This window comes from Pseudonaja textilis, chromosome 5, assembly GCF_049901715.1.
Source record: "Pseudonaja textilis isolate UNSWEBS1 chromosome 5, rPseTex1.2, whole genome shotgun sequence".
NCBI lineage: Eukaryota > Metazoa > Chordata > Lepidosauria > Squamata > Elapidae > Pseudonaja > Pseudonaja textilis.
Genome location: NC_141994.1, coordinates 49,527,970 through 49,555,234, shown reverse-complemented (window position 1 = coordinate 49,555,234; position 27,265 = coordinate 49,527,970). Strand labels below are relative to the sequence as shown.

The 27,265-nt window shown below is 37.0% G+C and overlaps 1 protein-coding gene across 1 annotated transcript; it reads right to left on the bottom strand.

Annotated features, from left to right (window-relative positions):
• Nucleotides 1–1,218: 1,218 nt before the first annotated feature.
• IL2RB (interleukin 2 receptor subunit beta) lies at nucleotides 1,219–27,265 on the bottom strand. The gene is made up of 10 exons (XM_026695843.2): nucleotides 27,043–27,265; nucleotides 22,791–22,875; nucleotides 21,183–21,297; nucleotides 20,397–20,460; nucleotides 18,358–18,463; nucleotides 12,008–12,153; nucleotides 9,052–9,226; nucleotides 6,886–6,979; nucleotides 4,831–4,915; nucleotides 1,219–2,461 (listed from the first exon to the last, which is right to left on the bottom strand). The coding sequence occupies exons 2-10, from the start codon at nucleotides 22,855–22,857 to the stop codon at nucleotides 1,721–1,723; spliced, it is 1,593 nt and encodes a 530-aa protein (XP_026551628.2). The 5' UTR covers nucleotides 22,858–22,875; nucleotides 27,043–27,265; the 3' UTR covers nucleotides 1,219–1,720.

The window sequence follows — 27,265 nt, the reverse complement described above, 5'->3', positions numbered from 1 at the left end:
GAAATTTTGAGTAGTTCAGAGAATTGGCAAATACCACTTCTGATGGGAGATTTTACAGTATCCTTCCCCTGCCACGCCCACCAAGCCACGCCCACAGAACCCAAAAAATGTGAATCCCACAGCTGATTATGAAAGCATCAAAAATACAAGGATGACATTTTTTAGTGTGGGGTTTTTGGAGGTATCTGTCAACTTCATAAGTTTCAATAAAGAAACATAAAAAATAATGCAGCTAAAGTTTGGCAATTTGCCATCAACATTCAAATAAACATTTCAGGATTCTAGTGAGACAAAAAATGGGGGATGACTGGAAGCTACATTTCTCATGAGTTGTCTAATTTCCAAGATGGGAAAAGTTATTCGAGAAATAATTAGGCCTTGATATTTGTAAGATGTTGATGATGAAACCTTGAGCTGAGGCCACAAACTAACAAGAATCTACCTTCCTAGTTTGCTCTTTGGATTGTTTCTTGTCTGATTGACCATCTAGCAGATATTGCTAGCATGAGATTATATGGCCGTTTAGGACAAAAAGTGGAGTCTTCCTTCTTCCTTCTAAAACTGTAGACATTTACTTGAGGTAAAACAGCATTGTCAAAGCTACACTCCACTTCTCCAGGTAACATCAGAAGCAAATTTCAAGTTAGCTGCATTAAATGACCCCATCCCCACTGAAGGATACACATGCAATGGTCAATGAATGCAGAAATAATGGTAACTAGTCATGGTACTAATTAGCAGATTTGCAGAAATCAAATCAGGCTGTCAAACTCCCACCTCATGGTGTTGTGGTTCGCTGGCAGCTGGTGCAGATGGCAGCGGAATCAGACAGTGGGGAAGAACAGGGACCAGTCAAGGAGTTTGGAGGGTACTCAGATGAGGGTCCTGCGTCCAATGCAGAGATGGGGCCAGGGCCATCTGGGAGTGGGGTGCTGCCTTCTGAGTCTGGCAGCAGTGAGGCAGAGGACCCAGGAGAGCCTATTCCCAGTGCATGTGTGTGCAGAGCTACTAGAAGGCAAGAGCAGCTGAAACAAAAGGGGCGACTCGGGAGTAAGGCTGGGAGGTGATTGCCCCTCCCATAAGGTATAAAGGTTAGGCAAAGATGATGAAACTTGCAGGAAGCGAAGTAGTTCATTCGGTTCAGATTCATTCTTGAAGCTCTTTGTATTTTGGTTGGGTTTTTTTGTACTTCAGTTGAGTTTTTTTTCTAGTTCATCTGATACTTCTGTTATTGGCAGCACTTCACAGAAAAGAAAGGTGGGTGCTTATCTTGGGGGACTGTTTGAGATTAATTCCAGCTGGGTATGAAAACAATTCCCAGTGTTGCAATAAAATAAGTCTTGTGTGTACGTAATTACAGTTTAGGAAGCCTTGGTCAGAACACATGAGCCGGATGTGTCACGGGCTGGCCATGCCCACGCCTGGTTTAGCAAATGGGAAAAAAGCCTTGATACATCATGTGACACCTTTGTGACAACATAAGTTTGACATCCCAGTGCTAAGTAGTCATGGTGCTAATTAACAGATTTGCTATACCTAAGACCCAAAACATGAATTGATCCAAAGCATGAGAAGCAGTATTTGGATCTGGATTTCCACGATATATATTTGATGGAGAATTTACATCCAAATTTACAGATACTCCTCAATGCACAACCATTCATTTAGTGACCTCTTGAAGATACAACAGCACTGAAAAAAATGATTTCCTATCATGGACTTAGACAGAATGATGACTATAATGTCGCTGAAGATCCCGCAAGGACAGATAGGCTTCTGAGGAACTAGGGATCTGGCTAGAGGATGCAGTTCTGCAGATATCATTGGATTGGCCTTGATTTGAAAACATGAACCTGTTATTTCCCATAACATTGTTAGATAACTCTTCATTTCTGAGTAATTCTATTCTATCAGTATTGTGGCTAAATGATTTTGGCTCGCTTAAATCATCTATGGAATACTGCTCAGGGGGTTTTGAAGATAAGACAAGAGGAATTCCCTCTTCTGTGTTCTCATTCTGGTTTACAGCTGATGTTATTGGGAAGTCACGCCCTGATGGAAGACTGCCTGTTGAATAACCTTGAAGAGAAGTATCATTTTCCTGGTTTGTCATGATGTTGGTAGATGATGGGAAATTGTGACTCGCTTTATGGAGCTCTTTGTGGAAATAGGAATCACTATCTTCACTACGAGCCAGAGCATCGTAGGTAAAATACACCTTGCAGGAATCAATCTCAAGGGAGTCAAGATGATGGAAAAAGAAATAGCCACGGTTCGTAAAGCAGCTGCTTGAGGAGTGTCCACTGGTCTCTGTTATGTCCTCGATATTTGTGAAGTATTGCTTAGGAGGGAGAAGGTAGGACTTCTTGCTGCAACTTTGCATTATCTCTAACATAGAGACATTGGGAGCTTCAGTTGTAACATGGAAGGAAGTAATGGATGCTGGGGAGGACAACCACTTCTGCTGGTTGGAAAAGTACAGAAAGGGGGATTAGTATTCAAAATGAGCTGCAGTGCAGACTTCATACCTTAACATATAGCTGCTCAAGAACTTTTATTCCATTCCCAAAAGCAATTGAACTGTAACATATCTGTCTGGTATATTTCATAGATAATAATATCAAGTGCCATATTTCCCAAGAGCAACCTCTCCCAGCCTAGTGTCTTCCAGATATTTTGACTCCAGCTAGCATGGTCATAACTAGAAGATACTGGAATGGAGAAGACTGAAATAGGACAACTTTGTATTTGAAATTTAAATTTAAGCTTGCTACAAGAAACTGGTCAAGTGTCCGTTAAAGGAAATGCATGGGAAATAAGAATAGAAATGAATTCAAGGTGGCTGGACTTAGATCACTTGCAAGGGTGAAGGGACTCATGACTTAAGATGTATTTGACCTCTCCCTTGGGCTCAGCCTTGTCATCTCCTACAATCTCTTTCTTCTAAAAGTGAAGTAAAATGACTTCACTCCCCTCTACAGTCTCTTTGATTCTTCTAAAAGCCATTTAATGACTGACAGAGGAGGTTAAGAGGTGATGGGAAATTCTTCATAACATTTTCCTAAATCAAATGACCCTTCCTTTATTACACTAAAGTAGATAAAAGCAATCATTTTTACTCTCATTGTGAATGGATGTTCTCACTGAGGTAATTGCTATGCAGCACATTAACTTTATTCTTCTCTTCTCATGACATCTATACATAGGATGTTCCCTGGAGCTTTTAAGTTTCCTAAACCTTAAACCAAACTAAATATGTGAATTAAATGATTTGCAAAAAAGGGGGATACCTGATGATTTTGGACACATTTAACACAGAATTGACCAGATTTGCATTTTTAAATAAATGTGCAGAACAGCTTTTAATTAGATTGCTAACATTTATTCTGCAAATATGGGTAGATATCTTAATGTTACCCTTTCATTTTGTGTACATGCAAAGGAATACATTGTGAAATTAACTTCTAATCCATTTAGAAAAATAAAAACTGTTTGTGATGCAGATGTACTGCATATTGATGACATTAAAAAGACACTTTTTAGAATGCCTATGCATTCTAACAACTATCTTAGGGCCTTTAACTTAACTGAAGTGGGGAATGTTGGCCTTTACCTTATTCTAAGTGCTAAATGTTATTTGAATAGTGTTGTTGGCAAGGAACGGAGGCAATTTCCCTCTTTTGTTTCAGTTTTGTTTCAGAAGAGAAAAGCAAAGGTTAAACATTTCCTATTACTCTGATAAAAATTAAAACTGCAGCATTGGCTTCCCAGTTTAGTTTATTTTTATTATATTTTTTCAGCCAAACATGTGGTTTGACCTAAATTTTGGAAGTGACGTTTTGAATATTATACATCATTTTGATTGCTTTGATTTTATCAGACAGTTGACCTTTGTCATCTATTACAGACTCTTATTATGCTAGTGATAGTGACATAAGTACAACTTTAATTGTCACTATACTCTCTAAGTAAAGTGTTCCTGCGGAATGTTATGATTCTGTACTATTTAGAGCTAGAAACTACACTTAAAAATAAAGCATGTCCATATATGACAAGGGGGGGATGGGAAGGAAGGGCTAGAAAAAGTTCAACCTCCTGAATTTATTCATTGCATTGCTAATTTGCTAATATGATAGGTTGATATTGAAGATGTATTTTGATCTAAATACATACACCCAAGTAAAATGTAGGGATGTATGACAATTACACACAACCCATTTCAAAGTTCTCCAACAGTTTGGAGAATCCCAAAATATACAGAAATTTGGATACTTCAAAATTGTGCAATTAATTCAAAACCATTGATTAAAGTAGCACTAGTTACAAAAATGCATACAATGTGGGTAAATATTTATTTAGCCTTTTTTTCTTGATAAGTATATATACAATTTTAATAAAATCAGTAATATTGATAAAACTAAATAAGGCAATTGCCTACTGCTAAACAAATATCAACATTCAGTTAGTAAACAATAAACAGATTTGTTTACTACACTGATTTCACCAAGAATCAGTGATTACAGTGTACTGTATCTGTGATCACTAATTTAAGGAAAATCATTATTGTACAATATTTACATTATTTAAAATAATGTAAATTATTTTACAATTTATTTTGTGCATAATAAAGACATAATCATGTTGATTCTCCATTTATTTGGTAGTAATAAATATTACTTATTAACAATAGTATTGCTAAATTTCATCTTAGGTTAATTATTTAATCCTGTTACTCTTTGTGCAGTAAGAAGCATGCATCAGGTTAAATCTAGCCTATTTTCTCTTTTCCAAATAGAAGTCAGTTTCTAATCCCCCATCCCACCTCCATACCTGGATATCTCCTCCATGGATACCACTGAGAGATGGAAAGAACTTAGCTGGATTTGGCAAATTGATATTAAACTTCTTTCTAAATCTAAAGCAAGCATATTGTGGAAGAGAATGAAAAGTACTGTGAGTACGAGTTTGGAGAACAGTCACAAGCAAGCACAGAAACAGCAGATTTGGATCAAAACAGTACATTTCTCTATTTATTTTTGCATATTTTTCATAATGCTTTAGAGCAGGGGTGTCAAACTTGCGTAGTCATGGCATCATCATATGATGCATCACTATTCCCCCCCCTTCACTAAACCAGGTGTGGGCATGGCCAGTGCATGAAGCATCTGGCCCACAGACTGTGAGTTTGACAGCCCTGCTTTAGAGGTTGGGTGTTGGTATTTTTGGGCTAATCCCGTTAAATAGTAGCAAACTGTAGTATGGGTTTCTCAAATGTATTTATAATGTTGTTCTGGTTTCTAGACTGAGATGGCCATATTTCCTGATGGTGGCTATCCAACTTCACAATAATGAGAAATTACAAATTCTGCAGTATAAGATTTCAGAACTTCAGAAAAGTAAATTATTTTTTCATTAGACAAAAGTTAAATACAAACTATATTCAGAATTAAAAGATGTAATCTAGTGGAACAAAGGACAAAATGTTGCAGCACTTACTTTGTCACAAAAGGTGAAGGGAAGATAAAGATCTAAATTTCCCCAATATTCATTATTATTTTAAGAAACAACTGGCCATATTTGCTAGTGTGGTTCTTTAGATGGGCTAGGCTTCTATTTCCTAAGTATGCTAATTAGGGATAGTAGGACCTGGACTCCAAAATATATGAAGGGCAGCAACTAAAGGTTGGTGATGATCACTTATGTTTACACTCATACTTTGATCTTATTTATCCCATATGTTGCCAAAACTTTCTTCTGTTTTACATAGCAAAGAAACATTTAAATCATAGGATTTCATGCAATTGAACAGATATGATGATAGAGACCACATTTTTATTCTTTAATGGAGCTGTCCCTTATATGACTCCATATGCATTGGGCTACAGCTCCCACATCTGGACCACATCAACCGCTTTAGAATGTCCATCATAATAATCAACCTGGGTTCCCATGTAATTACTTCTACCTGACAACTACATGGACATTTGAACCAGGTTTAAGATCTTTTAGGTCTCTCCAAAGGTGGATTCTTCTGTGTAGTGCTTTCTGAAATCTTTTTTCAAGAGGCAACTGGACTTTCTGTTTTTTCTTTGAAGGCGTTTCACTTCTCATTTTCAGTTCTGACTGGATGGTGAGGAAATGGAAGGATCCATCATCCAGTTAGAGCTGAAGAAGCTTCTTGGATGAGAAGTGAAACGTCTTCAAAGAAAAAACAGAAAGTCCAGTTGCCTCTTAAAAAAAGCACCTTTAGGACAACCATGACCTGGATGACTGAGAATCTCCATAGACATTTGCTTTTTGAAATGTTCAAGTAGTCACACAAACTAATGTGATCATATTGTCAATCAAGAAAGTGTTACAGAGAATAGTCTCTGAGAAAATCCCCCGTAAATATAAGAAAAAGTGTGTGCTAAACATGTAGGGCATTTTTGATTCAAATAAAAGAATGGCCAAGCACCCTTGCCTGTCAGTACATACAGAGCCGTGGTGGCACAGTGGTTAGAATGCAATACTGCAGGCAACTTCTGCTGACTGCCAGCTGCCAGCAGTTCAAAAGTTCGAGTCTCACCGGCTCAAGTTTGATTCAGCCTTCCATCCTTCCAAGGTTGGTAAAATGAGGACCCAGATTGTTGGGGGCAATATGCTAACTCTGCAAAACCACTTAGAGAGGGCTGTAAAGCACTGTGAAGTGGTATATAAGTCTATTGCTATTTTCAAAAATAAATAAAACTTTTCTGTCTTTAAATGGACCCTTTACTTTATGTATGAATACATCTTATCAATTTGAAATTTTGCCAAAGTAGAAACCTACACTAATGGACCTGGAGACAATGCTCTTCATAAAACTAGCAATAGGACAAAAGTAAATTTTCAGCTCACTTTTACCGTTTTGATGCTGAAGATACAATCACCAAGAAAATGATGAAGATGAGAATGATGATCCCGGCAGTGGATACAATAACTGGAAGGAGTTGTGATGCTCCAAAAACAACCAGAAACAAATAAGTAGAAATTAGCTATTTGTTGAGGATAAGGTGATCTTATCTGGGTGTACAGCTCAATACAACACTGCAGACTTGAGTTTTTGTTTAATGAATAAGAGTGAAATAACTTTTTATAAGTTATAAGTTATTGCTTTTGTAATTATTTTCTAATTATTCTGGTCTTGCTTTTTCTTCAAATAGTAGAAGATACAATGTTTCTTTCTACCACTTACATCCCTATTGGAGATAAGTGTTGTTTGCTCCAAACCATCCTATGAAGTTCAGAGTTGATTGAAGATCTGAACTGGTCCCCTTGGCCCTATTTTGGTATACAGCAGCCCTCCCTAATGTGCATCATGATCCTTACAAAAAACTCATCAGGCTCTTTGTTGTTTTTGAGATTAACCACCTCCGCAATAAAAATTAGTATGAGATGTGGTAAAGGGAAGCACTAATCTTCAGCACAAGCTTTATTTCTAAGAACACTTGCTAAACCCTTCTTCTTCTTTTTTTTTAAAAAGATGATTGGCTGCTAGCCTATGCTTTTCATGTTCTATGTTTTGACTGGATTTGTGTTGAACTTATTTTCTGACAATCATCATTGTCTCCTTCCTTGTACATTTATAGGTACTAATTTATTGAGCGTGGGGAACTTATATTCTATCTTTGACTTGAAATAGTTTTGTGAACAAGTTACTTGGGTTTGGGTACTATCAGTCTATATCTAACCTAAGTGTTGGAGCCTAGCATTCTGAAGTCAAAGAACTGATTTGCAATTCTAAATCCATCTATACCCAGAGACACCCATGGGAAAGAGGAAACCAAAAAAATCAAGATGGCACCACAACTGAATGACCAAGGCTCTACTTTTGTTACATTTGCCACAGTTGCTACCAGTCACACTTTTTTACCTCTCCTGTTGACACCCTTGGTTGCACTAGCTTTAGGATAAAAATAGCAACTATTGTGTGAAAAAATGGAGTGCACATTGAAGGTAATATTTGTTTATTAGATTTATATCCCACTGTTCCTTCAGGAATCAATGGCAATAGCATATCAACTCCATTTATTTTTTGTCCGCATCAGCAATTCTTTAGGATTGGTTGAACTATTTCTTAGTTCAATATTTTCAGTGACCTTCCATGTCTGAAGAAAGATTTGAACTTGTGTTTGTCCTAGTTCAATCCTAACCCAACACATAACCATTATATCATAATTGCTCTTATAAATTACAGATGTATCCTGTAGTCCCAAAAGTTGGGAACCCATCCTGAAAAAGTATACTGATTAAAAATTCCTCATGAGACCTTTTGTGTCCTGAAGCAAAAGGTCTGAATCCAATCTTTGACACATCTGACATTTAGCAGTTTTTGAATGCAAAAGTTTAAAAGAGGCACATTAACACCGTGTGGCTCAACTACTCTTTTTTCCAGCTCATGCTGAAGCCTGAAAAAGACTGGCTGTTTTAATTAACAACAGAGAGGTGCTGTGTGTGTTGATCCAGTCAGAAGCACTTCCTAATTCAGATTTTCATTTAAATTTGTTTTGTTTAATGGAAGTGTTTTTAGAGACGTTGCTTTAAAATAATGTTCACTGCTTTGTTTTATAGAATATGTTAGGATTATAAACCATCTAAACCATATGGAAGATGGCACTATATGAATATTATAATAAATACATTTCTGAAGTGTGTTCATTCCTAAGAAAAAGATTGTGAACATGGACTAAAAATCTCAAGTGTATAAATGCAATATTTTAAGAAAACTAGGCTTTTGAGTAAACACCTGCAAGAGTAGTCAGGCATGAAATTGTCCCTAATTTTGCATGTGTGAGATGTATGTGCCCATTCAACATGCTGTACATTAAATTGTAGATTTGTTTGTTTGCCTGAAACTTCCCTCCAACATTCTAACTCATATGTGCATCACCAGATTTCTTATTTAAAATTCTTTTTAAAGTCAAGCATTATTGTTAAACATTATTCTTAAGACTTCTACTTATGTTCTTGAGACTTATCATCTCAACAGGTTCTCTAGAGATGACCCAAGCCTTCTATTATGCACCTTACCTTCAGGATCTGTCCTCCATCTTAAAGGAGGCGTGCTCCATCTGCTCCATACGCTTTTGTAAAATCCAATTCCTTTTACTTTGACCCGAATGGCCGCCTCAAACATTGTGTCAGGAGAAAGGTTCTCAATTACTAGCCATTTCTGATCTTGAGTTATGGGCAGGATTGTGTCATTCTGCAAAATGAAATCAAAAGTAATGATATTTGACATGTGTAGTTGTAGTATATATAACCTTTGCATATTTCCCACCAAAATATGATGTAGAATCCATAGCCCTATAGCAGGGGTCTTCAAACTTGACAGCTTTGAGACTTGTGGACTTCAAGTCCCAGGAATTCTGGGAGTTGAAGTCCACAAGTCTTAAACTTGCCAAGTTTGAAGACTCTTGCCCTATAGCTATAGGTCTTAAGGCGTAAAATATATCCCTCCCACCTTTAAATATTCCTGCTTTGGCCACTCTAATGATACTACTGCAATACTAGCTATAGATTTCAGTGACTGGAAAACATACACAGAAGCATACATACACATACAAAAATACACAGTGCAACTAATTGACTACAAGAAGACTGCCCAACCTACAGTGGCTTCTAGACAGACTTATCTTCTCCATATATGTTAGGCTACAGTTCACACCAAACCTGGGTATTATAGGGATGTAACACATTTCAACTGTGCTCAATTAGAGAATTCAGTTCCTTCTGAATTTGTGGGTGTATCTCCATGAATACAATAAACCACACAAACTAATATTATATAAATAATGCACCACTTCTATTTTTAAAATTTGCAATAACTAAAGATCCATCTTATCAAGATTAAAATTGGAAAAATGTTCCTTTTTTACCACTGAAAGATCCTTCCACCAAGGAGCACCAAGGTTTTATTCATAGTTCTCCCCATTGTCCCATTTCATCTTCCTAGCAACCTTGCAAATTAAGATGAGCTAGATCACCCTGAAGGCTTCAAAGTATAAGTGGGGATCAGTAGCATTTGGGGGTGCAGGAGGATATAAAAGAAAAAACAAGGCAGCTGAAGCAGCATGACCGAAGCCTTGCTCCCTTTATCAGTATGTCAACTCTTATGGAACCCATTGGTGAAGTTTTGAAACTGGATATCTCTTGTATCAATTCAGGCTAGGCAAATATGTCAGCTTTTAATTTTTCCCAGTTTTACAACCAATACCTTGGCTTATACATTGTATGAAGCCATTACTGCGGATTTAGCAGATTCAGCTTGACAATTAAGTCACAATTGATTAGAATTTGACAACTAAGTAACCTTAAATCTTGATTTATAAATCACAATATCTGGGTTAACATATATGAACCCAGCCAACTGACCAGCTGAAGATGTCTCAAAAACATGCTTCCATCATGTTTTAAGACTGCAATCTTTGTACAAGTACCCCAAAACCCCATATAATTACATGCCTTAATGATTATCATCCAGTCACAGTCACTTCCATTATGATGAAATGTTTTGAAAGATTAATAAAGCACTATATGTTTTCATGCTTTCCCCCTACATTTAACTCATTACGGGTTGCCTATTGAAAGAACCGCTCTATAGAAGATGCATTTTCCTGTGTGCTTCATCTTAGCTTGGCACACCTGGAGGAGAAGTATACTCATGTGCGAATGCTGTTTGTTGATTTTAATTTGGCATTCAACACAATCATTCCTCAGCATTTCATGAACAAACTGAGCCTATTAGGTTTTAATACTCCTATATGTAATTGGATACTGGATTTCCTTATTGATGGGCCCCAGTTTGGGCAAGTTGGAGGAAAAGCTTCCAACTCCATCTATTTGAGCAGAGGTTCCCACAAGGCTATGTCTTGAGTCTGCCTACTGTTCACCTTGATGACCCATGACTGCTGTGCCAAGTCTGCTATGAATCATATTGTGAAGTATGCAGATGACACAGCAGTGGTGGGTCTTGTCTGGGACGACAATGAAGATGCTTATAGGGAAGTGGTGAAGGTTCTGGTGGACTGTGCAATAAAAGTAACCTGGTTCTAAATGTGAATAAAACAAAGGAGATTATTGTAGATTTTAGAAAGAGATGGCATAGACATACTCCACTCAGTACCAAGGATGCAACTGTAGATGTGGTCAACAGTATTAAGTATCTGGGGGAGCAGATAACTAACAATCTGAATTGGTCTCTACACACATCATCCTTAGTGAAGCGTGGTTTGGTGGCAATAGTGGCTCAGATAAAAAGTCCATATAGAGAGTGGTAAGGACAGCCGAGAAGATTATAGGAAGCTCAATTCTTGTTATTCAGGATACTGCTTATAAGTGCTATGTGCTTAGAGTTCAAAGCATTGTTAGAGACCTCACACACCCACTTTACTGTCTGTTTCTGTTGCTCCCTTCTGGGAGGAGGTTTCAAAGTATTTCTAGCAGATTGTGTAACAGCTTTGTTCCCTATGCCATCCATCTGGTAAACTTGCACGTACATGTATACATCCAAATTGTGTTGTTTCTCTGTGTCATATAATATGTGTGGGTCATATACTATATGTGTACAAAATGCATAATTTTGTATTTATTTATTTTGTCATGTTCATGTAGTATATATTGGAGGTGGTGACCCTTTGAGAGCTGTGTGCATGTGAAATTTTATTTTAATATATGCCAATTAGTGTATATTCAAAATGACAATACAATTATTCTAACTGTGCTTTATTCATCAAAGCATGGTTAAGTATAGAGCAGCTTAGACTGGTATGTAAAGTAAGCCAAAAATGTGGGGTGCAGCCGATTGTTATCAAGCTTCAAGAATAGTTGATATTTCTTCCATGCCTTTGTACTTGTACAGTATTATTTTGTTTTCCTACACTATATTGCTTATAATTTTATTGTGTGTCCAAAGCAGAATTGCAGAATAAAAAATAACCAGGGGTAGCAAAGTTGTTGCATTCCACAAAGAAATATTCCTGCTTACCTCACCAGGAGAAATTGCTCTATACCGAATTTCATATTCCAGTTTTCCATTTAGGTAGTGGGAGACAACACAAAGTGTCCACGTTAAATTGTAGGAAGGCTTGTGGGCATTTTCCAGTTGAAAGTTGCAAGGAGGCTGAAGCTGGACTATTTTTGAAAGCAAAAAATAAATGGATAACTAACTTTCTTAATAGCATACTGTATATTTTAAATCTTGTGGCTATCACAAACTTCAATAAGGATAAAATTATTTTCTGACCACTTCCCCCATTTCTGAGCAAAGTTGGCCACAAAGCAACAGTCCAAAAGCAAGAGATGTAATTGTCCTAACTACCTAATAAACCTAATTTTTCTCCAATCTACTACAATTATCATTAGACAAACAGAGAGTTTGAATTAGAACACTTTGATGGGCAAAGAAGTTTTATCCAGCTAAGAAGCAGAACTGAAATAATACTGCACACTCAGGAATCAAGTGATACTTCCTGTGGTTTGTGGAGCCTTTGTGTAGCCACTTGCTGGGGACATAGTCACAACAGCAAGGAGATGGGGAGGAAGAATGTGCTCATGCTACCCCCTTCTCTAACTCACACCAGTTGTTGCTGGAGCTATCCTAAGAGAAATATTTTTGTGAGTTAAGAAGCCTTGCCACATCAAACAAAATCAAACCAGGGAAACATTTAATGTGTATGTGCACATGTGTGTGACAGGGATTCCTTTTGGGGCTATTGCTTCTATAGACTCAGCCACAACAGCTGCAGTAAGAGAACTAGGAAGAGAGGGCTTTTTAAAAATCCACCCCACCCCCTTCTCTCTAACTTAGAGCTGTTGCTGCTGGAAACATTTGGAAGCGCATTTTCTTTGACCGACCCTCCCATTCAAGATGTCAAATGATGTAGTGTTTGCTACTTCCTAAAAAATTACTCATATTTCACATTTTCATACTTGCCAATCTCATGATTCTCGTCAGGGAACAACAATGCAAATCATAGAAAGGCATGAAATAGAAGCTTGAATGAGGAAAAACAGACTCCAGCTCAGCTTTATAAATTACTAAGTGTAGCCCTAAGGCACTGGAAGTGTAGAGACCTCAACTTTGATTCTGAGTAGGCTTTCACCATCTCACTCACATTCAATGTACAATTTTGGAGTCTTTCTGGCCTCACAGTTCTTGTTTGAAGAGTGTGCCCAAAGCAGGGGTGGGATTCAAAATTTTTAACAACCGGTTCTGTGGACGTGGCTTAGTTGGTGGGCATGGCTTGGTGGTCATGTTATTGGCTGGGTGTGGCCAACTCAATATCACTATATCAAGGGACGCATCTCCTCACCTGGCCTCTCAAGACTGTGGGGATGCTGCAACAGTTGAAGTGTGAAAAATGGTCATAAGTCACATTTTTCAGTGCCAATGTAACTTTGAAAGGTCACTCCACACAAGCAAAGAACCAGCAAAGGAGAGGAAAAAACCCCCAGAGATGTTCCTGAGACAGGAAGTCTAATCCTGCCAAGAATGCAATCAGGGTTAACAGAGAGGCAGTTTCTGTAAGCAACACCAGAATGTTTCCTTCCTGCCTTCCTTACAGGATTAGGCCAGTAATTTCTTCTAACAATTGGTTTTCTGAACTGCTTAGAATGTTAACAACCGGTTCTAGTGAATAGGTGCAAACCTGTAGAATCCCACCCCTGGCCCAAAAGCATCTGTATAAGATGCACTTGTTCCTGGACCGTCTCAAAGATACCGATACATTAGTAGTCTCTTGGTTGGATTATTGCAAGGTGTTCTACATCCGATTGTCCTGAAAGACCATCTGGAAGTTCAGTTGCAATGGTGGGGCTTGTTATGGGCATTTCTCATTATGTTTATGTAACTCCTCTACTCCATGAGTGCACTAGGTCTCTATAGGTTCCCAGATGCAAGTCAAAGTGCTTATGAAACCCATAGTGGCAAACCCTGCACTTTGGAATCATGGCTCAAGCTTGCAGTTCCTTAAAAAGGCAGTTAAAGATTTGATTCTTTCTATGGGTGCTTGAATTAGCATTGAGTTCCCAACTGGTGAAATACAGTATATAGTTTTAGTCAGCTAGGGTGTGTTGTTTTCCTATATATCTTTGTTTAATAATGTTTTTGATACCCAGAGTCATACTGTTTCAATTAGATGATCATTTAAGTGTTCTAAATAAATAAATAAAATCAGAGGAAGAATAGGAAGAATATATGATGATCCACCTGTACAACTGGGCCACAAAAGTCTGCATAAAGACCAAACAAACTAGAATCTTAAACACCAGAAGAGAGGGAGCCAAACATATCACTAGGCTCATAGTGCTTCCTGACTATAAGGACTAACAGAAAGAAGGCTTGCTTTCCAGTATATGCATTCTCCACCCCCAACTTTACACCATGATGGTATGCTGAGCAGATTGTCTTCGGATATTCTCAGGACAGGCAGACTTACTTTGGTTTAGGTGATCTTCTAATCTTCTAATCATCTCTCGGGTATAGCACATTTTGCTGGAGATATAGTCATATTGGAATAGGGTATTGAGGTAAATAAACTTCTGATTGAAAGGAGCCTCTCTGAAGAAAGTGGGACATGAAAACAGTCTCCCCCAAAAATAAGTGCTATTAACTCATTCAGACATCCCTTGGGCAAAAGCTTATAGCTGGCTTCCAATTCAAAAGTATCCCAAACATAGCTAAGTCCTCATTCTCACCTGTGACACTATGTGCATCAGTGGTGGGCTTCAAAAACTTTTACTACCAGTTCTGTGGGCGTGGCTGGTGGGTATGGCAGGGAAAGGATACTGTAAAATCCCCATTCCCTCCCCACTCCTGGGGAAAGGTTACTGCAAAATCCCATTCTCTCCACACCCCATTAACCTGCTTTCCAGCTCTGTTCTCCGCTGCAGGGCAACAAAAGAAGACCCAGCTGATCAGCTGGGACTTGGGAGGTAGAGAATAGATGGGGGCGGAGCCAGTCAGAGGTGGTATTTGCTGGTTCTCCAAACTATTCAAAATTTCCGCTACTAGTTCTCCCAAACTGGTCAGAACTTGCTGAATACCACCTCTGATGTGCATCCCCAAAAGGACCTTCTCAGGTCCGCAGATGACTATTATTTCAGTAAACATTGAGGGCTTGCCTATCTGTAAGGAAGAACTGTTGTGGTATTTGTGCCAAATATATCACTGCAATGTCCTGTGTGTACAGCAGTTCCACAGAGACAACTATCAGAGACCTAAAATACAGAGCATGTGGCTTGTAGCAGAGAGGTCCCACCGACAGTAGGGCAGAGCAGTTTTTATGAAGTCTACAACAATATCAGAAATAAATAAAATAGAAGTAATAACTACAGCACTGAGAAACTATATGGTTACTTCAGTGTGCAAACCAGCACTAACTAAGATCAAGGATGATGAATGTAAGACATTTATTAAGGATAAAATAAATTTTGTCACTGGAGACCTTAATTGTCACAGCAGCATCTGGGGGTAATCAGAATGACAGAAATGGGGAGGCTGTGATATAGGGGCAGATTTGAACAACCTGGCTCTTTTACATGACAACAAATGATCAGCTTCATTTAACAGTGGAAGATAACAGAGGATAGAATCCATACTAGGCTGGTATTAATCAGCACATTCTGGGAAAGTAGATGTTGCTCTGAATCAGTGGTGAGTTTCAAAATAGTTTATCACCAGTTTGGTGGGCACGACTTGGTGGGCGTGTTTTGCATGCACACGCCAAATGCATACTTTGCACAGGCGCAGAGGCTTTCCGACTCACCTCTTGAAATCCTGCACTGTCCCTGTCTCTTCATCAGCTGATGTGTGGCAATCTGCTGTGCCGCACAAAGCAGCTGTGCTTCAAAAGCAGGGAGAAAAGGACTTCTGGTCTGAGTTCCTTCGCCGACAGACTGAAATTGCGATCGTGTGTGGTTTCGATCCATGCTTGCCGCCAGAATGCCCCGAGCCAGCTGGTTTCGGGGCTAAGCCACCCTGTAGAGGTGGTGAAGAGGGGGAAGACTGCCAGCAGGGTTGACTGCCGCATCTCTCCTCCTCAGCTGGCCATTACTCCCTTTCCCGAAGGCGGTTGCAGTGATGGTCAGAAATGGCCACCTCAAAGAAGAACTTGACCGGAAAAGAATGTGCAGGAGGAAGATAAGAAGAGAAAGTTTTGGTTGACCAGGTTAAACTGAAAAAGCAACAACGTAAGGTACCCTGGAATTTAAACTATAAAAAATAGCATTGTTCCCAAAGAAGATTCAGAAGCAGTGAAGGAGAGAGGAAAAGGAAAGGATTTGTTTTTTTTCTTCCCTTCCCTATACTGACAGCTAAGAGACTTAAGCAAGAAATTGAAAAAAAAAAAATCCACTTTGACATTAATAGGCATTTAAGCTGAAAATAAAATGTGAAAGGGATAATAAAGATTTCTGGATACTTAAAAGCTTTTAAAAGCAGGAAAGGAGAGAAAAAGAAATACAGAAGCCTGATGATGGCAGATAAGATTCTGCTGAAACGTCGCTACAACTTTAAAAGCACAGCTACTATGACATGGGGAAATACCCGAGCAAAGCCGAATGCCATACATGTAAGTACCCGCGAAAACTTAAGAAAAAAAAATATATATGATCTTTTTTTAAGAATATAGTGCGTATTTTAAGAATGTACCAAGCAGAATTCGATTGGAAGTTATGTATTATATTGACTGTTATAATCTTAAAGGTATACATTGAAGCTTAAATAAGAGTTGAATGGATAAAATTAAAAGATATAAAGGTGTCATACTCCAATTAGTAACTACAGGGGAAAATTTGTTTAATGAGAAAAGATAATATGAAATTGAAACAGGACAGACAAAAGTATAAATATAATGATTTGAACTGAGATGAGATAATCAAAAATAAAGTTGAGAAAATTAAAAGAGGGGAAAAACTATGTAGAAAATGTAAAACAGTAATAAGATATGGCATAGAACACAAAAATGAGCATGAAATTGAGTTTGTGTCTGTATGAAGAAGGGATAACCCAGGACCATGCTATTTTCAAAAAAAGATGTTTTATTTGTTTTTTGTTTTTTTGTGAAAACCCAAATAAAATTTTCAAAAAAAAAAAAAAAAGCAGGGAATAAACGTCAGTATGGGATCCCGGGCAGTGGGGTGGTCCCAACAGCATCTCCTCAGAGAAAACCGTTTGGTCTCTGCTGATCTTCGGTGCTACCAGTATGCCAGAACCAGGCCGAACTGGTAGAATAGCACCACTGCTCTGAATGAAGTTAACAGAATTATTACCGGATGCCTCTAGATAAAATCTACCATCTAGGCAACATAGTATGGTCATTATGATGAGTAGCCCTCAAAGATAATAAGGACAGTGGGAGATGATAGAATTTGAAATTAGAAGATAAGAGATAAATTGAGCTTGTTCCTGGTCTTAATACTATGAGAGCAATATGGATTGTGTAGTCCCTGCACTATTATCTTGATGTCAGATCAGTTAAAAACAAATATTAAAGGAAGACATACATCTGGCAAGTTTTACTGAAGTTTGGATAGACAGTTAGCAAGTGAACTTTGATCTAATCATGAGTGTATCAAGTACTTTCCTTTGCTAAAGTGCAACTTTCCTTGCTTGGCACCCTCTAATTATGTTGCAACTATAACTTTCACAGTTCCATTCACATGGCTTTTAACCATGTTGGCTGGATTTCTGAAGGAGCTATAAGTGCAAAATATCTGAAGGACCTCAGAATTGGGAGGTTATTTAATGCCTGTATAACTGGTATTCCTTCGTGAAAAAATAATGGTGGTCTCAAGTCCTTTCCAGAACTTGGGAAACAACAATAGTTATGCTGAGTCTAATCTGATTCAGCATAAAATTCACAGTGCTCATTATTTCATTTCATCAATGATCCTGGCAGAATGATCATTTGAGCTGTGGGTTTGGACGAGTGTTTCAGTTGCTTTGAGAAGCTACAAGCATTCATTATAGTACTAAATTATAACCTACTTATGTTTCCTTTTTCTTCTTCTTCATATCATTATTCATTATTTCAGTCCAAAGCTATCATTATCTTTGAGTTTCCACTACTGGTTTAGCAAAGACTGTATTTAACTGGTTGAATGTCTCTCACTGATAGCTAAAATAAAGATAACAGCTGTTGCCTATATGTTACAATGACTGCTATACTTTTTCTCTGGGTGGAACTTAATTTCCATTGCATAATGCTATTTTGGCTACATGAAATATAGCACATGGAATCATAGGAATGGAAAACAGGAAAATATATCATACAATTTAGTGAACTAGCACATGGCAGAGTATCAAATATCTCAAACCAGACATTTTCAACTTACTGATCTTAAATGGTTCTATTCTCTGATTATGAACCTCTGTCCACTTCTCCCCAGTATAGTAAGATACAACCAAGAGAACAGTGTCTGTGATAGTCAAGCTGTAATCCTAAAAACAAATATAGCACTGTTAATTAAGAACAGAATCAGTTATTCAGATGTTGTTGGAAAGAATAGTACATAAAATGAAAGTATGTCAGATGATGTTCTGTAAACTCGTGATAGGTATGGATGGCTATTAAATGTTCTGAAGTAAAATAGGAGATTTACTGTTCAGTTATATAATTTGCAAGGAAACTTTCATACAGACATACTGTAATATTATAGTGGGTCATCTTCACAATGTTATGTTGGGATGCATTTCTGTGTTGTAGCATATGTATGATTTTGTCTGTATGTGTGTTGTGTATCTTGATACATTCTTCACAATCTCAAAAAAAGTGACTTTAAATAACTTTACTTAATGTTCCTAGAGCTGGCTTTTATTTATTTTTTTGAAAGCAATGATTTTGATACTGTTACTATAAATTTTGTTTTTTTTACGTAGTCTTACAGTAATCTATTCTACATGGACTTTTTGAAGAATGTTTGAAAAGTCTGGTTGGTTCAGAATACTGATCCAGATTTCTATTGAAATTTATAGGTGACTCATCCCTATTTTTTTAGCATTTTAATTTAATGAAGCTCAGCCTTTACTAGCTTCTGGTTTATTTAGGATGGAAATGTAACCAATTTATTTTAAAGACCTAAATATTTTTTACAGGGAGCTTAACATTGAGTCTATCTGTTCAATTTTTCCAGAGAATCAAGGCCAATATAGGTACGGTATTTAAGTCAAGATTCTTGATAGAAGAGGATGCAATGCAGAGATGAGGCTTCTTCTCTGTTATGAACATATGCTAGCCTGACTCTCCGTTCCATCTCTGATTCCTAATCTGGAATTAGGCTGGTGTTCATAAGAGAGAAATGACTTTCTATGAATGAATGAATGAATGAATGAATGAATTCTTTATTGGCCAAGTGTGATTAGACACACAAGGAATTTGTCTTGGTTCACATGCTCTCAGTGTACATAAAAGGAAAAGATACATTCAAGAATCATAAGGTACAACACTTAATGATAGTCATAGGGTACAAATAAGCAATCAAATCATACTAGGAAACAGTCAATATAAATTGTAAGGATACAAGCAATAGTTACAGTCATACAGTCACAAGTGGGAAGGGATGGGTGATAGGAACGATGAGAGGATTGATAGTAATAGTAATGCAGACTTAGTAAATAGTTGGACAATTTTGAAGGAATTTGTAATGGCATCTTGGTTCTGAATGAATTTCCTTTTCCTGGAATTGTATTTTAACTCCTTTTTAAAAAAGAGATTGTGAAGACAAATTTTACAACTCTTGATTTTGACAATATTTTGTGTCATATTTTGTGTTATAACTTTCTATTCATTTCTTTTCTCTAATAAATGTTTTGTGGAAATTTGGTAATTTTTTTTAATTGATGGAGAGATGGTGTTTGCATGTTTAATTGTACATTTCAACATTATTCTTAATTTATGAATTGTGATATTAAGGTTGAATTCAATTTCTATTAAAATAAGTAAATAAAATCACTCCACAACTGTTAAATCAGTGTTAACTATTATACTCTATATATCCTTAAACATTTGGTGGCTTTGGTGATAGTTGACATATTCTTTTTTTCCCCTCTGCCAAAGTAAAGAGAATGGATCAAAGTAATATGGAAAAGAATAAGAGTGGTATATAATATCTGAGTTTTTGCATATCAGTATCAGTGAACAAGTCAAATTATTATTGAAGCAGAAATTTCAGCCCTATATCTTGAAATGTGGCAATTTTAATATGCCAAAATATTCAGCCAAAGGACAAAGAACTTTTTGGTGTTGGAGGTTTAATCACTTTATAGCTGTAAGTTTGCTTCATCAAATACTGCTTTTTCCAACATCATATACTGAGAAAAACTTTTGTAAAAAGATTGTTCACATTAGCCAGGATTTTGTAAAAGGATTACTCACCTCAAGAATTAGCTTACAGCTCTTTATGCTTGTGCCATTCATTTGACATGTCTTAGGTGGTTTCCTGCAAGGAAGACTTGTCATAAGGCACACAATTTTCTAATTGTAAACAAGTTTACTTTTGAATAACAGCAAATTATAGAACCATATCAACATATTAATACATAAATTTCAACTGACAAATTTTAATGCATAAATTTAAATATTTTATAAAACTAATAGGCAGGTATAACAAAAGCAAACTCACCACAGCCAACTGGCTACAGCCAACTTGCCACATCCAGCTTACCACGGGACAATTCAACAAATACGAAAGTTAAATTAATTTTGATGGAACAATGGCCAATAATAATAAAATAAAGTCAATCCAGAAATACAAGAGTTACAATACTTTTGACAAAAACATGGTCACTAACAATAAAAGTAACTGAATGAAAGAATGCAGCATTGAATTGTCCCCTGCTATGTTGTCCTGTGGTGAGTTGGCTATGGCAATTTGGCCATGGTAAATTAATTACAACAAGTGGGGACTAATAAAATACTTATAACACAGCAATTGCAAATTATTAAGGTGCAGGGTTGTAAGTATTCAAAGTCAATATTTTCCTAGGAGTATTGAAGACAATGTGCTTGGTGGCTTGATGAAAGTCATTGGAAACGAATATTCTATATATTTCTTTGACAAGACATTAGATGATTTTTTTTTCTATTGGTGAATGACTTGATGAGACCCAGGACAAGGCAAACTGGTTTTTATCTTCTAAATGTACTTTACTGATTACTTACTCATATTCGACCGAAGCAGTGAGTTGGTATTGCCCTTTCATAGCATTTTTCACAGGGATCCAGGTGCAAGTGATTGTTTCAAATGAGTCATATAAACAATCCAGATTTGAAGATTCTGTTAGTAGAGAGGTGAAAATCTGTTGGGTCATTTCATTCTGTGTTATGTGAAACTCACTGCGCCAGGAAGTTCTGCTGAGTGGGCAACAGAAGGCTTATTCCTTTTCTTTTCTTTTCACTGGATGAGCAGATTTCGTTATTGGAAAAGATATTATGGATATGGCCACCAATGGGCAACACTTTGGTTATGAAATAAATATTCATTACATCATGGGGTACTTCTTCTTTTTTAACCAATGATAGGTAAACAACTATGTTGCCCTTTACTGTTTTTCTTATAAACTAGTCTGAGATGTTGATTTCAATGACAAATTATATAAAATGTTTCTGGCACTTAGCCTGCTTTTTCTCATGGAAACCTCACACCTAAGCTAGCTCCTGCTTCTATTCCTTCTGGCCTTCCTTTCATATATCAATTATTAGCTTTCCCTTCTCATACTCACTTACTTGAAGCATAGTTTCCTAATTTGGGTTTGGGTCAGAAAGTAGTGGGATAGTTCTGCTTTTTTATAAAAACAAATGTGGGATAAAGCCTCTCCCATCTAAGAATCCATTCAATTCAGCCACTTCCCCATTATCCCTGGAACCCTTCTCTCCTCTTCCTTTCATATCACACTGAACAAGAAGAAAGAGTTGAGGCTCAATATCTTTGCACCTTCCGAAGCAAGGGCCCCACTTTCCACCATGATAATGAGTTAGTCTAGTTATATTATCACCCTGTTGCTTAGCTGGGCCCTGCAAGTGAACAGTTAAAAGAACAAGGTGAAAGAAACATCAGCTTCTACTCATTTTGACACCTTCTTTTAAGTCTGAATCATAAGGAGACTGCAAGCAAATGGATCAAAATACTACCATCAGGCAACAAGGTGAAGAGAGTCACTGATTGCATCTTTACTCAGGGATCCCTTTACAAAACATGCAGATGTTGAACACTAGGTTTAGGACAGGGGTGTCAAACTGGATTTCTTTGAGGGCAGGATCAGCATTGTAGTTCTCCTCCATGAGCTGGCTGGGGAGGGGAGGAGATGGGATGGATGCCTCCTGCAGCACCCTGCTGGCCAAAATGGGGTGCAGGGGAGCTACAGGTGCCCCCCCCCGTGCCTCATTTTGGCCAGCAAAATGCTGCAGGAGGCCATCCAGGATGAAAATGGGGCACACGGGGGCTGAGTGTGGCCCCCTTGTGCCTGTTTTGGCTGTCAAAGGTACCACTGGCCGATCCATTACTATTTCCAGGCCAACCCCGTGGGCCAGATTTAAGCACCCCACAGGCCAGATTTGGCCCATGGGCCTTGAGTTTGACAACCCCGGTTTAGGAAATCTCTTTGGTGGACCATTGCACCTACAATATTCAGAATATGCTATGGTTTTGGGTTGTATTTTGCACTGGAAAATTGGAATTTCAGGGGCACAACTGAAAAACTACTAAATTAGCATTTGTCCCTGACATGGCTCTAGTGTTCATTCTGAAATATATACAGAAATCAAACTTACTCTGCCTGGCTTCTGATGCTTGGAAGAATGAAATAATATACAGCAGAATGAGCAGGCTGGTCTCCATAACCACAGATTTGAAAGGCTGAGGGAAATAAAAGAAGCAATCTCAATGAACCTCACTTGCAAAGGTGTGCATATTTCAGTTCACTCACTGACTCTCCCACTTATCCATTTCCTCATTCATTTATTCTCCAGACACATCTGGACACATCTCACAGAATTTGCAATTTGATTTCATTAGTGAGGCCATTCTGTTGAACCTGTTTGATATCTCAACAACTTTGGATAATATCAACATGGATAAGTTATTGGATTTTTTTTCGTGAGGAGGGAGTAGGTTTACTTGTGGGACAATAGTTCTGTTCCTACTTACAGGAATTGTATAAAAAAGTATTTATGCCTTTGAATTCTGACCACTGTTGTATACCATAAGGCTATTTTGTCCTGAGAGCTTTTTTTATCTCTATGAAGCTGCTGAGATGGTTATCAATCATTTTTGGGAAAGGAATCATCAATATGTTTGCTCTACTCATCTCAAGTGGAGAATGTGTAGATAGAAGTGAAAACCTTGCTTATTCTTGGTGGGTCACTCTGTCTTGGAAATGTTAGATAGAAGATATCTGTGAATGTAAACAACATAATTGGATGTCTCAGTGATCTTTGAGGTGACAAAAACCTAAAAAAAGCTCAGCTAAAACATTGCTTAAACTAAAATTGCTAAACTATTATTGTCCATCAATTAATAATGCTTAGATTATTGCATCAAGCTTTATATGGGACTATCTTTGTAATTGGTTTGGAAACAGAACTGATATATGTGCATCCATGGAAGCAGGTTCATTGCTATAATTGGTTACCTAGTCAGATTAATAATTGTACATGTGTTATATAAGGCATTTTTATTGATTGATTTATTCATTTATTTGTACACCGCCTTTATTATTTTTACAAACAACTCATATCCAACACACCTTTCTCCTATTTTCTCCACAACAATGCAATGAGATGAATTGGCCTGAGAGGGAGCAACTAGTGGAAGGTCACCCAGCTGGCTTTCATGGCTAAGGTTGGGCTAGAACTGATGGTCTCCCACCTTCTAGTCTGATGCCTGAACCACTAGACTAAATGGGCTGTTATAGACCCCATTTTCAGGAGAAACCCAGCTGCGACCACAAAATGCCATATTGCAGTAATTGCACTGAGGCTTTCTCTGTAGTGATGGCTGCTTGCTGGAATGTTCTCTCTAGTGAACCTATGCACCTATTATGCACCTCCTGTTACATTCTTCTTAAGATTTACAATTCACCTAGGCCTTTCTACATGAATGTGCGATAAAGGGTTTTTCTTTTGCTAGCCTTTGTTTTCATTTCCCAGGGTTTCTTTCTCTTGCCTTTTTTTAAAAAAACAACCTTTTTATCATGCATTTATATTTTATAATATCTGCGATTCATTTACATAGGAAGTAGCATAAAATATAATAACAACATTGATGACATGGTTCCTGAAAACCATCGGTGTAACTGGAGACCTTAACAGGATACCCCTATTAGGGATTGTATAAGGGGGATACCACATGGGAATGTATATTGGTATTTAGTTTAAAACTTGCTGGGAATTATTTTAGGATTGTATAACTATAAATATATATATGTAAAAAACTGTATGTGAATTATGCTGTTATGAACCCTTTCTTTGGAAGATTAAAAACAAGGGAATGGAAATAGATTAAAAGATATAGATAAATTTTGGCTAAGTAGAAAAGGAAGAAAAAACATGATTATTAATGATTATAAGAAAAGTGAAGATAAAATGAGACATAATAAGAAATTATTTTAGCAATTTTTTTGGAGGGGGATGTTTTAAATATATATACATTTTAAAATATACATTTGATTATTTAATGTATACTAGAAGTGTATAATGAGAATATTTTATTATGATTTAAGTAGGGGAATGGAAAATTATTAAATTAGATTGAGGGGATATACCATGTGGATCCTAAATATATTGGCTTTATTTTACTTTTACTGTTTTTAGATTGTTTATTATATATTGGCTTAGAGAAAATTAAGGATAATAATGATGTGTAATGTAAAATAAAATAAGTGGTAGGCTGAAAATGGAAATAATAGGGGATAAAGAATTGAAAATTTATGTGTGGATGGAACGGTATTGATATTGAATTAATGAATTGAAATATGAAATGGAAACTTATTTAAAGATGAGTGAAATGGATAATGATTTGAGATGATATTATATAAGATTGATGGAAATGAAAGTATGACTATGTACAAGTGCTATAATCCAGAATCATGTTACTCATGTGAAGAGATGTGTAAAAATAAAAAAAAAAATAGGGGAAAAAAAACAGGATACCCCTAGACATCAAAATACCATACATTTGTGCCTGCAGAGAAATAGGCACCCTGCTGTGTCTAATTTTTAATTAGAATTAACATTATTTTAACATAAATACTAATTGGGAGGCTGACATGCTGCCAAACAAAGCACCAGACTTCAAGATCAACTTTATTTCTAAGAACGTTTCTGGGCACCACATGGTCTATGTAATTATTTCACATGGGCTCATTAGCTTGGTTGGAAAATAAAATTGTTGAATAATTTCAGCCTGATTCTTCTGCTTAGAAATCAAGAATGGGCAGAGTAACACTTAGTCGTAAGAGGAGCTTATTTTAGAAAGCAATTTTGGAAGGCTAAAAGGAGATGGAGAGCATGTTCATCAATTTAACTTACTAGTGAGTTGTTTTGTGAATGGCCATGCCCACCATGGTGGCTCTTTTGTAAAAGGACAAAGTTTTCAATGGCAGCCATTTTATAAGTGAATCCAAATTGTTCTCAAAATTCCAAATGGATTTATGTGTTTGCTGCACAAAATGTATAAACCTTCTTAGTCTCCATGATCTGGCAGTGTAAAAATGTATTCATAACCAAAAATACATCAGGGGACATGGACATAAAGTATCATGAAGTGTCCTTTTCAGACATTTTTTTCTGATCAGGAACAGCTTAAAAGATGCTACCCATTGACTATGCAAATGTTCATTGTATTTCATTTCCTGAGTACATTTTCAGTCATTATTCTAATCACCCTGGCATTTTCTGTACTTTTGAAGTGGAAAGTTTCTCAAAATGAATTCTTCTTTAAGTAGAAGCTATCTCAAAATGAATGGATTCTATACACCACTTGGTTTTCTTTAGGCAGTTGAGTATTTTCTTTTGAAATCTAGGATTTCTTCAGAGCTGTTTCTTTGTCTTCATCAACAACACATACATAAGGAAACAAAGCAATAGATAACGGGGTTCTAGAATTAAGAAGAAGTTGACTCTTTTTTTTATGAATGATAAATAATTTCAGGATATTTTTTTAACAAATTTATCAAATATCAGATTTTGGTATTTTGATATAAACATCAAACTATATGCTAAATCTGAAAAAAAGGTCTATCTAATTTACTGTATTGACCTCAGAAGTCACCAGTCAAAATAACCTGTTGGAATGTTTGCCCCCAAAGATGCTCAGAACGGTTTTCAAAAATCGAACATTAAAATAAAATGGAGAACACCCAGAACACCCAGAACATCAAAACATAAAAATACCCCTTAGGGATCAAGCCTGTATTATCCTTTACTGAGTATTTTGTTTTTCATAATGACCACTCAGATGTCTTTGGTTTGGCTCACAAACAGGAGGCGAAGATATATGTCTCACTTGCTGTTATCCTCCTGCATTTGGGGATGCATTGCCATCAGCCCAGGGCTAGTCGACTCAAAACTAATATTTCTTGATAACACCTCTTTTCTCCAGGAATTTACTTAATTCCCTTAAAAGCCATTCTGGATAGTGACCTGATATTAAGGACACCCAAATTCAAGGTCACCCTCAGCCATTTAAGATCACTGGGTAGCCTTTTCAATCAGCCTTTCTCAACCAAACCCTCTTCATAGAGATTTGTTGAAGGTCAGGAATGGAGCACTATGTGTATTATCTTTTGCTGCAGCACCCAGAACAACATGTTAAAAATCAAACAAATGTATAAAAAAATAAAGAAAGTTAAAACAGGTTCATTCATTTGGATTTGCCTAGCACATGAGGAATCACTAATTAATAAATTCCAATTCTTAATCCTGTTTCTTTGAGAACTTTGAGGGAAGGATGAAGCTGCCAACTTCATTAAAAGTTTAAGACACCCTCTCTTAAACTACCCCATTTAACACATGCATCCATTACCTGCTTTTATGATAATCCTCTTCTAGTCTCATGAGTCAGGTTGGAAGTTCAGTGCTGTGTTGATCCTGGTTTTTGGTGTGACATCCCAATAACAATAGCAGCTGCCGGATTATTAGCCTATCTATGTGCTACCATCAGAAAGAAGAATGTTCTGATGCTAAGGCATAGTCTCAACCTTTACCTTCACACAGGAAACATCATAATGAGATGAAACCTAAAGTGT

Excerpts from the sequence above, each read along its gene's own strand:
- IL2RB (XM_026695843.2), bottom strand. The coding sequence starts at position 22,857 with ATGGAGACCAGCCTGCTCATTCTGCTGTATATTATTTCATTCTTCCAA. Across the intron at positions 12,154-18,357 it reads AATAGAACCATTTAAGATCA|TCCAGCTTCAGCCTCCTTGC; the intron begins GTAAGTTGAAAA and ends TTTCAAAAATAG. Across the intron at positions 4,916-6,885 it reads GTATCTTCAGCATCAAAACG|ATTTAGAAAGAAGTTTAATA; the intron begins GTAAAAGTGAGC and ends TGCTTGCTTTAG.